This window comes from Pan paniscus, chromosome 8 (genome assembly GCF_029289425.2).
Source record: "Pan paniscus chromosome 8, NHGRI_mPanPan1-v2.0_pri, whole genome shotgun sequence".
In the NCBI taxonomy this organism is placed as follows: Eukaryota; Metazoa; Chordata; class Mammalia; order Primates; family Hominidae; genus Pan; species Pan paniscus.
This window is the reverse complement of record NC_073257.2, coordinates 124,248,390-124,261,939: the sequence shown is the minus strand read 5'-3', so window position 1 is coordinate 124,261,939 and position 13,550 is coordinate 124,248,390. Positions and strand designations below refer to the sequence as shown.

The following is a 13,550-nucleotide window of genomic DNA, read 5'->3' as shown; positions in this document are numbered from 1 at the left end:
ACCCCCTCAGACAGGCTAAGAGTTAATTTCTTTAATAAGAAACTCAGACAACAATGAAAAACAAAATACAACCCAGTAAAGCAAGGGCAGAGGGGATGTCCTGAAAGTTCACGGTAAAACAAGCAAGTTATTTACAATTAGGGAAAGACATTCAACTTTGCTTATAGTTCTTAAGAATGCAGATTTAAATGACATGCCTTTTCCTCGTGCATCAGATTCCAGTGATGAAACGGTGAGAAATGCAACGTGAATTGTGGAAATGTACATTTGATGCTGTCTCTTAAAGAAGTCCCTATTTCCCTCTACACATCATAAAATGTATGCCCTTTCACCTAGTAATTCTACTATCAGCTTATCTCATAGAAAGACATCAGATCAATAAACTACATCACAAATGACATGTAAAGTACAGGTTAAGAATGTTGGCTCAGACTAGTTGGGCTCAAGCTCTTCTTGGTCATTTTCTTTGTGACCTGGGGCAGATAATTTAATTCTCTGTGGTTTCTCATCTATAAAATGGCAGTAATGGCATCTCCTTTCTAAGGCTGTCACCATGATTAAAAGAGTTAATGGATATATAAAGTGCTTAGAACCATGGCTGGCAGGTAGGTTCATGTATTAACTATTATATTTATCATCTTTAAAGGTATAGAATTGTTTCTAATCCAAAAGCCTAGGAAAGCCTTCCTTGATAGGAGAAGAATGAAACAAATTACAGTACTTCCACACAATGGAATTCTGGGCAGGTATTTTAAAAAAGAAAGTCAATCTGTAGGTAATGATATGAAAAGAGCTCATGATGTACTGCCAGGGAGAAAGAAAAAAATATTTGGACACTGTGTACATTATCTTCTCAATTACAATGAATTATATACGCATTTGTGTTTCTGAAAAGAAAATCCTCATAGAAAAAGAGAGATGGAGGTCGGGTGCAGTGTCTCACACCTATAATCCCAGTACTTTGGAAGGCTGAGGTGGATATATTGCTTGAGCCCAGGAGTTTGAGACCAGGAGTTTGAGTCTGGGGAACACGGTGAGGACATGTCTCTACAAAAAATACAAAAATTAGCCTCGCTTGGCGGTGCATGCCGGTAGTCCCCACTACCTGGGAGCCTGAGGTGGGAGGATCACTTGAGCCAGGGAGGTCAAGGCTGCAGTGAGCTGTAATTGTGCTACTGCACTCCAGCCAGGGCAACAGAGTAAGACTCTGTCTCAAAAACAAAACAACAAAACAAAACAAAACAAAAAAACAAGAAAAAGACAGATGGAAGAGGAGAAATCATGACTGGATTTCTTGAAAGTCTTGTCTACTCCATCATTCAGCCAAAAGCTATTGAAGGGCTTGGCTGTATATGTTGCATTGTTCCAGGTGCTGGGGATATAGCAGGGAAAACCCTGCCCTCGTGAGATTGCATTGTATTGGGGAGTTTGACAACAAGCCTGAGCAATAACTAGGTTACTTAGGACTACGGAACAACAAAAACAACAAGAGCAGGGAAAGAGAACTGGGGGTACAGCAGGGGGATGAGATTTTTGTTTTTTGTGTTTTTTTTTTGAGACAGAGTCTTGCTCTGTTGCCCAGGCTGGAATGCAGTGGTGTGATCTCGGCTCACTGCAACCTCTGCCTCCTGGGTTCAAGCGATTCTCATGCCTCAGCCCCCCAAGTAGCTGGGATTACAGGTGTGTGCCTGGCTAATTTTTGTATTTTTAGTAGAGACAGGATTTCGCCATGTTGTCCAGGCTGGTCTTGAGCTCCTGGTCTTAAGTGATCCATCTGCCTCAGCCTCCCAAAGTGCTGGGATTACAGGCATGAACCACCGCGCCTGGTGGATGAGTTTTAATTAGGGAGGCGTAGAGTAGTCTCACTGGGAAGGTAACACTTGATGTGTACTGTTTAATCTGAAATATGCACACTTACAAAAAAAAAAAAAAGAATAAAATGAACAGCTCCATATAATCCCACCTCCAACACAGGCAGCTAATTTAGAAAGTTCTACCACCTTGGTTGGTGGCATTTCATGTGAATGCGCCTAAGTGTACACCTCAGCTTTGTTTCTACGAGTGTGGCTCTCCCACTACCAAAACTACATTTGACACACAGCCTCTTCCAAGCCCTCATGTTGTGTAAAATGCTTCTGAGCCACTGAGTAATCCAGCTGGATAGCAGCTCTGTGGGTGGAAACCTTTTTCATCCATGTCTCTAACTGATAAGAAACCAGAGCAAAGGTGAAGGCTGAGTCACAGGGCCGAGAGGCCCTGAAAGTGTGTCTTTCAATATTCATTCCAAGTAGCTAAGAAGGAAGGATGGCCTGAGATCCTGAACTACAGCCTGCTGATAACTTCCCAGCCATTCACCAGTTGCTCAAGCCATTGTCTTATAATAGCCATGGCCCCAGGCAGATGGGAAGGGCCTTATTTTATTTATTTATATATTTATTTTGGGACAGAGTCTCGCTTTGTTGCTCAGGCTGGAATGCAGTGGCGCTATCGCAGCCCCATCCTAACATGCTCAGCTCACTGCAGTGTTAACTTCCCAGGCTTAAGTGATCCTCCCACCTCAGCCTTACAAGTATCTGAGACTACAGGTGTGCACAACCACACTCGGCTTTTGTTTTTTGTTTTTTGTTTTTAAGTTTTTTGTAGAGATGGGGTCTCCCTAAGTTGCCCAGCCTGGGCTTGAACTCCTGGGCTGAAGTGATCCACCTGCCTCAGCCTCCTAAAGTTCTGGGATTACAGGCATGAGCCATGGCACCCAGTGGGGAAGGTCCTTCTTATCATCTCCACCAAGAGGTGGTGGACAGAGCAGGGAGACAGCATTACCAAAGGGAGCCCTGTTAAAACACCAGGTGGTAGCTAAGTAGTAGTTTCCACACCATGGAAAGATTCAATTCGATTGCTTAAGTAATTTTTTAAAAGATAAGTGATAATAACCTCTCATATCTCTCTTCCAAGCCCAATTGCTAGACAGCATCTAACAGTCCCAATGTGTAAGACAGCTGGCAGAGAAAGGGTTAAGAGTCTAGGCTTCAGACAGGTGTCCTGGGCCACAGGCAAGCATACCATAAATAAATCATCAGGGCGTTTGATGCAGCTCCACTGGTAAGACATTTGCTGCTGAATTGCACAGGAAAAGCTACAGGAGCCAGAGCTCAGAAGAGATAGAAGAGGTGGAGAAGAATAAGCCCTTTCCTCGGGTTTGGGTCCCAGTGAGGCTTCCTGTGACTCATGGATCTGTGTGTCAATAGGCCCCCCTGTGCTGTGAGCACTCATGCACATAGTGACCATCCTCACCTGTGGATTCCACTGCACCTAGCATGGCACCTGAGACACTGTGGGAAGCTGCTGTTACCAAGCCACCTTCACCTTTTACTCACCATTGGCACAATTTGAGAGAAAGGCAACTAGCGAGGAGAGTCTGCTGAAGGAAAGTTTGCAGTGTTCAATCCCACAAGGAACAGAACATGCTTCTATGCACACAGCAGGACAGGGTCGGCGGAGTCTTCCTCAGGAATGCCACAGCCAGGGGCTTCATGCCATGAGAAGGGCAACGCTAAGCAGTCCAACCTAAGTGAGGGCGGGTTCCCTCATAATGTATCCATTTGGGTATTCAAGCACCTACTGTGTGCCAGGCAGTGTGTTTAGCACAGGAAAGCATGCTCAGAACTTCTGGTCCAGTAGAAGATAAAGCCAATTCCCCAGGCAGCCATGATGCTTTTGAGACCAGTGCTCTATGGGATGCACCTCAGCTTTGGCAGCACCTGGTGGGCTGGAGAAGTGTCTGTGTGGCAAGGGATACATTTACTCTCTGCACTTTTAACTTATTTACACATTTACTTTTTATTTTTTTTGAGACGGAGTCAAGCGATTCTTTTGTCTCAGCCTCCTGAGTAGCTGGGACTACAGGCACGTGCCACCACGCCCAGCTAATTTCTGTATTTTTGGTAAAGACTAGGTTTCACCATATTGGCCAGTCTGGTCTCAAACTCCTGACCTCATGATCCGCCCATCTCGACCTCCCAAAGTGCTGGGATTACAGGTGTGAGCCACTGCACCCGGCCTCTTTTTTTTTTTTTTTTTTTGAGACAGTCTCACTCTGTCACCCAGGCTGGAGTGCAGTGGTACGATCTTGGCTCACTGCAACCTCCGCCTCCAGGGCTCAAGCGATTCTCCTGCCTCAGCCTCCCGAGTAGCTGGGATTACAACAAGCGTGCATCATCACACCCGGCTAATTTTTGTATTTTTAGTAGAGGGGGTTTCACCATGTTGGCCAGGCTGGTCTCGAACTCTGACTTCAAGTGATCTACCTGCCTTGGCCTCCCAAAGTGCTGGGATTACAAGTGTGAGCCACTGTACCCAGCCTACACATTTATTTTCAGTAAAGTAAACAAAAACTGTGGACCTGTGTGTTCAGCACTGTGCCATGTGCTGAGGGATGAACACTTGGCCGATATAGTTCCTGCCATCTGGGTACTTATGGGTCTATCTAGTCCTAGAAACTCTTACAGAATGCTTCAGTGTGTGCAGTGAGCTCATGGTTTTGAAGGAGGAAGAGGTCAGTGCAGACTGGAGCACATTAAGACGGCTGTATGGAACACTAGAACCTCAAAGATGTGTGATCCTTGACCCCCTGGCTTTATTGCCAATTGTCTCTTTCCAGGGGCAAGGATGATGATCTGGCCAGACATGATGGCCCATCCCTGTAATCTCTGCACTTTGGGAGGCTGAGGCTGGAGGATCGTTTGAGGCCAGGAGTTTGAGACCAGCCTGAGCAACATAGTGGGACCCCATCTTTACAAAAATAAAAAATTTAGTTGGGCATGCCTGTAGTCCCAGGTACTCAGGAGAATGAGGTAGGAGGATTGTTGAGCCTGGGAGGTTGAGGTTGTAGTGATCCATGATCCCGCCACTGCACTCCAGCCTGGGAGCCTGGATGTGCAGAGTGACAAGAGTGTGACCCTGTCTTAAAAAACAAAACAAAAAAGGATGACAATTCTACCAATCAAGCTGATGTCTAGTAAGATCTCAGCTATGATTCCAACCAGTGGGCCTGCCACCAAACCATCTTTCTCAACTGTTGTCTGTGTCTCTCTATCTACTTTCTTCACGGAGAGACCAATCATCTCATTAGGTTGGATGGAGCCAAATGGAAGTGGAAAAGGGGAATGGCCAGATGTGCTAGAGGCACTAAAGTGGGACAAGTGGGACATTTAGGGGAGGGAAATGGTGAAGAGGTATTTCTGCTGGAGGTGGAGGGTCCATCTTTAGTTAAAAGGTCGGGGGGCGGGGGGTGGCAGGGGGAAGAAAAAGTCTCCAAGGATGAATGAGATGGTGTGTGGGGCCCAGTGTAGACACTGCACCTCTGGAGCCATTGCCTTCACATACTCCAGAAAGCCTGGGTGGGGCCAGACATTGGCCAGTTGAGCTGAGTAGCATTTATCAGGAGATCTCATGTTAAGTCAAATACCAAGAGCCTCTTAAGTCAGTCCATTAAGATAGCATAGGATAGTTGAGTCACCCACAGGATGTGACCCCAGAAGTGACAAATCCCACAGGAGCTCAGGTCGATAGAGTCAACCTTGATCCACCACTGGGCTTCAAGTGAGTCATAGTCCAAATCCTGACCCCGGGACAACTTGTGTCAGTAACACCCCCAAAGGGCATCCCAGGCCTGCTGCTGACCAAGTATATTATGACAGAACTAGGGTAAGAGGAAGCAGTGTCAGAAGTCTACTGGATCTGATAAGGGGGTCTGTAAAAAGATAGGCCGGACAAAGTGCTAGGACCCTGTCACCTGTGCCAGGGTGAGGAAAGAGATTGGGAAAGCAGACTTCTTGCCTTGGTTTTCTGCAGAATCAGCCCTTGCACTGCCTGTCCCAACCAGTGGTCAAGGGTCAACAGTTTCAAAGTGCAGGCAACAAGCTTTCTTGTCAACGGTGTCATTGCCAGGGGCAAACTTTCAAGGTCGTGCCCTTCCAGGTACCAGAGCAACAGCTCCTCACTTACTACATGTGTAGCCCTGGGGACAGTTACTTAGAGTCACTGAGCATCAGTTCCCCGCCACTGTACACAGAAGGAGCAGGTGAAAATCGCTACTTAAAGGAGATGCTGTGTGTAGAACAGTTGGTATGCTGTCAGGCACATGGGAAGTCCTCAATCAAGTCTAGCTCCCCTTTCCTTCCCTTTTCCTCAGTTTTCACATCCTTGCCAATATCAGATGTTCTATTATGAGATGTCCCAAAAGAAAAGAGATGATCACGGTCTTGAACGATTACTGCCCCTCCACTTCTGTGCAAAGGTTTTAACAAGCCCTCATTTCTTTTTTTTTTTTTTTTTTCTTTTTTTTGAGATGGAGTTTCACTCTTGTCACCCAGGCTGGAGTGCAGTGGCGAGATCTCAGCTCACTGCAACCTCCGCCTCCTGGGTTCAAGCGATTCTCCTGCCTCAGCCTCCCGAGTAGCTGGGATTACAGGCAGCTGCCACCATGCCCAGCTAGCTTTTGTATTTTTAGCAGAGATGGGGTTTCACCATGTTGGCCAGGCTGGTCTCAAACTCCTGATTTCAAGTGATCTGCCTGCCTCGGCCTCCCAAAGTGTTGGGATTACTGGCGTGAGCCACTGCTCCTGGCCAACAAGCCTTCATTTCTATTTAAACAGAGCACTTCTAGTTGTAGGGAACCATGGCCTGTCTCTGACCTAGCTTTACCCCAGACCCCAAATCCTCAACTTGAGCCACTCGCAACCTCACAACTCTTAGAATAGAATGGCCCATGAAGACTGGGAGATCCACCAGCTTCCCCAAAGAAGGCTGATAGTGTGGCCTGACCACAACATTGCACGGGCTGTCTGACCTTCCAAACTCCAGATCTCATGTATTTATTCAAACAGTGAGTTGAGAACCTAGGAAGTGTCAGGCCCTGCGCCAGGGAGGACAAGTTGGTGAGAGAGTCCCTTTCCGACCTCAGGATGTACAGACATACAGGGGAGAAATAGACCCAGATGCATTTCCAGCAGAATGTGATAAGCAGTGATGGCTGGACTCATGGCTGCTGGGGTTACGTCACCCTTGCTTGATGCTGCCAGGCACAAGAGTCACCTCTGACTGCACTCCAGCTGAGGGTCTGCTCATCTGCTGAGGAGGCATATGAGAGACAGACAGGAGCAGACACTGTATTCCTGGTTTCTAAGAAGCTGGCAAATCCTGTAGGCCAGGTGCAGTGGCTCACACCTGTAATCCCAGCACTTTGGGAGGCCTAGGCAGGCAGATCACTTGAGGTCAGGAGTTTGAGACCAGCCTGGCCAATATGGTGAAACCCTGTCTCTACTAAAAGTACAAAAATTATTTGGGCATGGTGGTGCATGCCTGTAATCCCAGCTACTCGGGAGGCTGAGGCAGGAGAATTGCTTGAACTGGGGAGGCAGAGGTTGCAGTGAGCCAAGATGTTGCCACTGCATTCAAGCCTGGGAGTCTAGGTGACAGAGCGAGGCTCCTCCAAAAAAAAAAAAAAAAAAAAAAAAAAAACAAGAAGAAGATTGTCTTGATTAAATATAAGAGTACCTACTGTGTACTGGTACTTCCCTGGCTTCATCTTCCCTCTCTCCATTCATTTCTCTCTCCTTCCTCCATCTCCAGCCTCCGTGTAGTATCTGTGGTCTCACTATAGGTGGATGGTTAGGTATGCAATGACACGCTGATATTGTTGTTGGTGTCTTTGCCCTCAAAAAATTACAATATAGCCTGGGAGAGACTATTTTAGGTTAGGCTAGGCTGAAATATTCTGTTTGGTCTGGATTAAAAAGTGTTTTCTCTTTTTTAATAATTAAATTTGAATGCATTTATCTGGGGTATGCCTGCTCTGAATTTTGCTAAAGTTTCCACCATTAGCATCTTATTACACACCATCTACTTTACTTCTCTATATTACCTGCCTGTCCTATAAGCATTTGCACTTATACTTCTTGTTTTATTTAGGTTTTTGTTCCTTTTATTATGCCAAATACACAAAAGATGGCTATAAAATTTTACACCATGCCTCTTTCAAGACATGTTCTGTGTTTAACCTTGAATACTGATCAATCGGAGGGGACTACCACAGAGTGACTCCATATCAGAATATGAAGGGAGAAATAAACAAAACCAATTACTCCTTTTTTAAAAGAAAACTAAGTCAGTTTTCAATGTTTTTTTATTTGTTTGTTTGTGTGTTGTTTTTGAGCCAGAGTCTTGCTCTGTCATCCAAACTGGAGTGCAGTGGTGCCATCTCGGCTCACTGCAACCTCCGCCTCCTAGGTTCAAGCAATTGTCCTGCCTCCTGAGTTGCTGGGATTACAGGCGTACGCCACCACGCCAAGCTAATTTTTGTATTTTCAGTAGAGATGGGGTTTCGCCATGTTGGCCAGGCTGGTTTCTAACTCCTGACTTCAGGTGATCCACCCACCTCAGACTCCCAGAGTTCTGAGATTACAGGTGTGAGTCACTGCACCCGGTCTTAACTTTATTTTTTAAGACTCTGCCTCTGATATAGAATACTAATCACCTACACATTGGAACTATAGATTCAATTCTACCTTTCAGACCACCAAAAAAAGGCTGATATCTCAGAAGGTACCAAGCCCCGGTGGTAGAGTCCCTTTCCAGTGCTTACTCCCTGAGGGTCTTTGAGATTCACCTTAGGACCCTCAGGGAGTGGGCATTGGGAAGGAAGTACTTAGGAATTAAGCAGCACCTGAGACTTAACCTGTGGCCTTACTTCCTAAAATACACTCAGCTCCATTCATCTGTCTCTCCCACCCCACTGGTCTCATTCATCAGTCTTACCCAACATAAAATTGAGGGCAAACCCCCAGCCCACCTCAGGGGAGCTATGCTGGATGCTCAGACCCACAAAAAGAGATCTCTGTTTTGGTTCACCTTCCCCAAGAGAGTCGAGAGAAGGAAAGTGAGCCCCATGCATGCCCCACATCCTTCCTTCCCGTTGCTCCTCCTGACACAGGGTCTGAAGGCATGACCGAGACCAGGAGGGAGAGAGCATGATGTGCCCGTGGAACTCAGCCGGCCCTTGATTCTAAGTCGCTTAAAGAAAGTCGGGGGTCAGGATGCCCCCTTGGCCTCTGTCACACCCTCACAAGACCCCCTTGCTGAATAACACCCCCTCGATGGTCCCCTTACCCTGCGAGGGGGCCGCATCTCTCAGTGCTTCTAGTGAATGGGGGCTTCCCGGCTCTGAGTTCTTCCTGCCACACGAGTCCCTGTCCTTCTTCCCTCGCTCGTGGTTCCTCCAGAGACAGGGTGGCTTCAGAGCGTCCATGCAGGCAGAAGGCTGGCCCAGAGTGTCCCCAGTTCTGCCCTGCTCTGAGCTATCCCGAGTCAGGCCATGTCAGGCTTTCTAACGTGCTCGGGGACTTCACTTCCTGGTTTTAATTTTTTTTTTCACAACTGAAAGTGGAAGTGTTCTGACCAGGAGGGGAGAAGCTGCCAAAGCTACCCTGGCTCCGTGTCAAAGCCTTTCACCTCAGCCCCTAAGGGCCGACACAAAAGCCAGCTTGCCTCAACACAGTTGACCCTGCCCTCCTGTGGCCTATCATCTTTCAACTAAGATGAAAACAAACAAACTAAAATGACTTGAGGTGACCCCTCAGATCAGAAGCCTCACAGAGGCAGAGGTGACACTGTTCCCTGCTGGATTCGGAGGACAGGAAAGTCTGGCTAGAGGGTACCTCAGCCCTCAGACCCACACAAACACCTTCTACCCCAACTCTCTCCAGTCGCCAGAGCTGCCTGCCTTGGTCTCTGAAGAAGTTCTGGCAAAGCCAAGAAAATAAACAAGCAAGTCAGGAATGACAGGGCTGTGAGTCGTTCAATTGGCATGGTTTCTTTCCCTCTGATACAGTCACACCTCAAAACTTAACTTAAAAATCGATTCTGCCGCCTTGGTCACCCCCAGTATTACCAGGACCTGTATTAGTCTCATTTTTGATCCGCCTAAGGCTGTGGCTACAGGGGGGCCCTGGAGCTACCATTCTCAGATTAGGAAGCCGAAATGACAAATTTTCCTGCCCCTTCCCCACCTCACAGATATCTCAGAATGAAGCAGCACTTTCTCCAGCCTCGATCCCCCACGAAGGCTCACAGGAAGTTCAGCATGATCCTGGCTCTTTGCTGGAGCTAGATTAGGGTTTGTTCTTTCTACAGAGCAGTTCTTAAAAGCTTCCTACTAAGGAAGCCAGGGTGAGCTGTGCCACAGTCTCAGAGAACACAAGAGCTGAGCCCTTGGCCTCTGGGGAGCCGCCTTTGGACATGGAAGAAAGATGAAGGGCTGGGAGACGAAGTGGGGCCTGTGGCATTCCATCCTCTGGCTCATCTCACAGCTGGAGGAGCACTTGTCATTTGCTTAGTTTCAGGAACTCAGCTCCCCAAGAGGCAACTTCCTCTAGAGGAGAGCAGAGGATGGCAGAGTGGGTGTCGAATCTCAGCCACACTAATACCTCTGAGCCCTTCACCGGGTGCTGTCTTCCTTCACCAAAGGGCTCAGGGCCAGGGGAAGATGAGGTTTTTTTTTTTTTTTTTTTTTTTATTGACCTCCTCCAATAAAAATGCTCAAGTTCAGGAAGGTTGAGTCATTCTAAAGGCCCATCAGAGTTGTATTCCTATCAATCCTCTGTGCACATGAGTGACACCCTCAGGATTTCAGGGGGTAACTGAAAGCTTTGGCAACCCACAACAATTCTGCATTATTGGGCAGGCTGTGGAAACTGACCAATCAAGTCTCAAATTCTAGCCACACCACCTTGGAGCTATGTAGCTTAGGCCATGCTGTTTAACAGCCTGGAGACGCACTATGCCTCTGTGAAATGGGAAGGATACCACCTGCTTTATAGGATGAGATACACCAATGAAGTAACATACATAATCTACCCAGAACAGTCCCCAGCACCTAATCGAATATCTGCTGATTCCCTTCCTGTCTCTCTGCCAAATGGGACTCTCTGCCCTCAGCAGCTGACGCACGATCCTTCTAACTACACTGAGACAGAAATTTCTTAATGTAAGATGAAGGAGACCCACATTCTGGCTTGGTGTGCTTTAGTACACTTACCAAAATCAGTGTTCCCTTCCAATTCCATCCCCTGCTAGCATTTGGACAGCTCATATATCTCCACCCCTTTTCCAACTGATTTTTTTCTTTGCCTCCCACACAAGTCAGCTGAGATTACTATTCAACTAAATGTAATTTCATGTTATTAAAGAGCCTTAGGTTGAGCATAACAAATCCCACTTTCTTTCCCCACACCAATCCCCTCCCTACTATCTCACAGATATATTCAATATAGTGCAGGTAGTATCATTGCAGCTTACCTTGGAAGAAGACTCTCCCTTCCTGGGTCCAGGAAGTGCTCCCCTCACAGCTGGCTGTATTGATTCAGCACCACATTCAGGCACTTCTACTCTTTCCACAGCTCCTAGGACTGACTGGGACACACCCGAAGCTACTGTGTACTGTCCTGAGAGTGGCCAACACACTCCCCTGGAACCTTTGAATCTGTCACAACAGAAGTTCAAAGGTAGAAGTTACCTGTTCAAACACTTGTAGTAACCTCTGACAGTAAGAAAAGCAGTGTTGGGCAAAAGATTAAAACAAGAGATTGTTATGCAATGGGCTTAAGAGGAAAAAAAAAAAAAAAGACGGCCCTTAGTTCAGAAAGCTAACGTTTACCAAGAGAAACCTTCGATAAAGCTCTACCTCAGGGGAAGGAGAAGGGGTAGACAGGGCTTTGCATCTGCTTTGGGGCACAATCCTTGAGACTGTGATAGGAAGAGGAAGGTCTAGATTACTAGAGGAAAAAGGGCTCCTTGAGATCAGAGTGAGAGAAAAATGAGAAGCCACTTTAATTGGCTCAAGCTATAACTTTAGGATTCAGACTAAGCAGAGGTGTGCATTTGCAGACCAGCTATCTTCTAGAAGGGACCACTGCCCCCTTCAGAATTAGAACGTCTCCAAGACAACCAAATGAGCCAAATCAGTCTAGAGTCTAGGCTGAGAGACAAGCCTAGGACGGTTGTATTTAGGATTCGGAATCACGAACACAGTCTGCAGCACACATAGTTTAGCAAGGTGCTAGAATAGGAAGCATTGCTTCCTGGCTAACACGGTGAAACCTCGTCTCTACTGAATACACAAAAAATTAGCCGGGCGTGGTGGTGGGCCCCTGTAGTCCCAGCTACTTGGGAGGCTGAGGCAGGAGAATGGTGTGAACCCGGGAGGTGGAGCTTGCAGTGAGCCAAGATCGCGCCACTGCACTCCAGCCTGGGCGACAGAGCGAGACTCTGTCTCAAAAAAAAAAAAAAAAAAAAAGAAGCATTGCTACTGCATCATGGCTCAGCCATCCTACTCTCTCCTTCTTTTTTTTTTTTTTTTTTTTGAGACGGAGTCTCACCGCAACCTCCACTTCCTGGGTTCAAGCAATTCTCCTGCCTCAGCCTCTGGAGTGGCTGGGATTACAGGCATGTACCACAATGCCTGGCTAATTTTTTTTTTTTTTTTGTATTTTTAGCAGAGACAGGGTTTCACCATGTTGGCCAGGCTGGTCTCGAACTCCTGACTTCAAGTGATCTGCCTGCCTCGGCCTCCCGAAGTGCTGGGATTATAGGCATGAGCCACCACGCCCAGCCTCTCTTTCCACTTTGAAGTTCTCTAGTCACCATTCTTGATTCCAAGATCATTAGGACTGCAAGGCATCATTACTAAACAAAAACAGTGGGTAGAAATGAAAGAAACCCTGGAGATGATGTGCAAACTTACTGTATAGGTGAGGCCAGTGAGGCCTTTTCAGGTGAAAGAAGGCTTCTGGAATCACACAACCAGTCGGTCAAGACAGCACCTGACTCAGAGTCATGAGAACCCCTGCAGTGCCTTGGCCCCTATGCTGCCCCATTGATCTGTGTATGTTTAGCTACCAGAATGAAGCCGCGGACCCTCGCAGTGAGTGTTACAGTTCTTAAAGGCGGTGTGTCTAGAGTTTGTTCCTTCTGATGTTCAGATGTGTTCAGAGTTTCTTCCTTCTGGTGGGTTTGTGGTCTTGCTGGCTCAGGAGTAAAGCTACAGACCTTTGCGGTGAGCATTACAGCTCATAAAAGCAGCGTAGACCCAAAGAGTGAGCAGTAGCAAGATTTATTGCAAAGAGCTAAAGAACATACCTTCCACAGTGTGAAAAGAACCCCAGGTGGTTGCCACTCCGGGCTGGGACAGCCTGCTTTTATTCTTTTATCTGGCCCCACCCACATCCTACTGATTGGTCCATTTTACAGAGAGCCAATTGGTCTGTTTTACAGAGAGCTGATTGGTCCGTTTTGACAGGGTGCTGATTGGTGTGTTTACAATCCCTGAGCTAGACACAAAAGCTCGCCATGTCCCCACTAGATTAGCTAGATACAGAGTGTTGACACAAAAGTTTTCCATGTCCCCACTAGATTAGCTAGATCCAGAGTGTTGATTGGTGCATTCACAAACCCTGAGCTAGACCAGGGTGCTGAATGGTTTACAAACCTTGAGCTAG

At 47.0% G+C, this 13,550-nt stretch overlaps 1 protein-coding gene across 1 annotated transcript in view; it reads right to left on the bottom strand.

Annotated features, from left to right (window-relative positions):
• Positions 1-9,452, bottom strand: part of ACSL5 (acyl-CoA synthetase long chain family member 5) — a 53,254-nt gene extending 43,802 nt beyond the window's left edge. The window contains exon 1 of the mRNA XM_003825589.4: positions 9,166-9,452. Within this exon, the coding sequence (XP_003825637.1) occupies positions 9,166-9,304 (139 nt within the window). The 5' untranslated portion in view covers positions 9,305-9,452. The remainder of the gene's footprint in view (positions 1-9,165) is intronic.
• Positions 9,453-13,550: the final 4,098 nt, after the last annotated feature.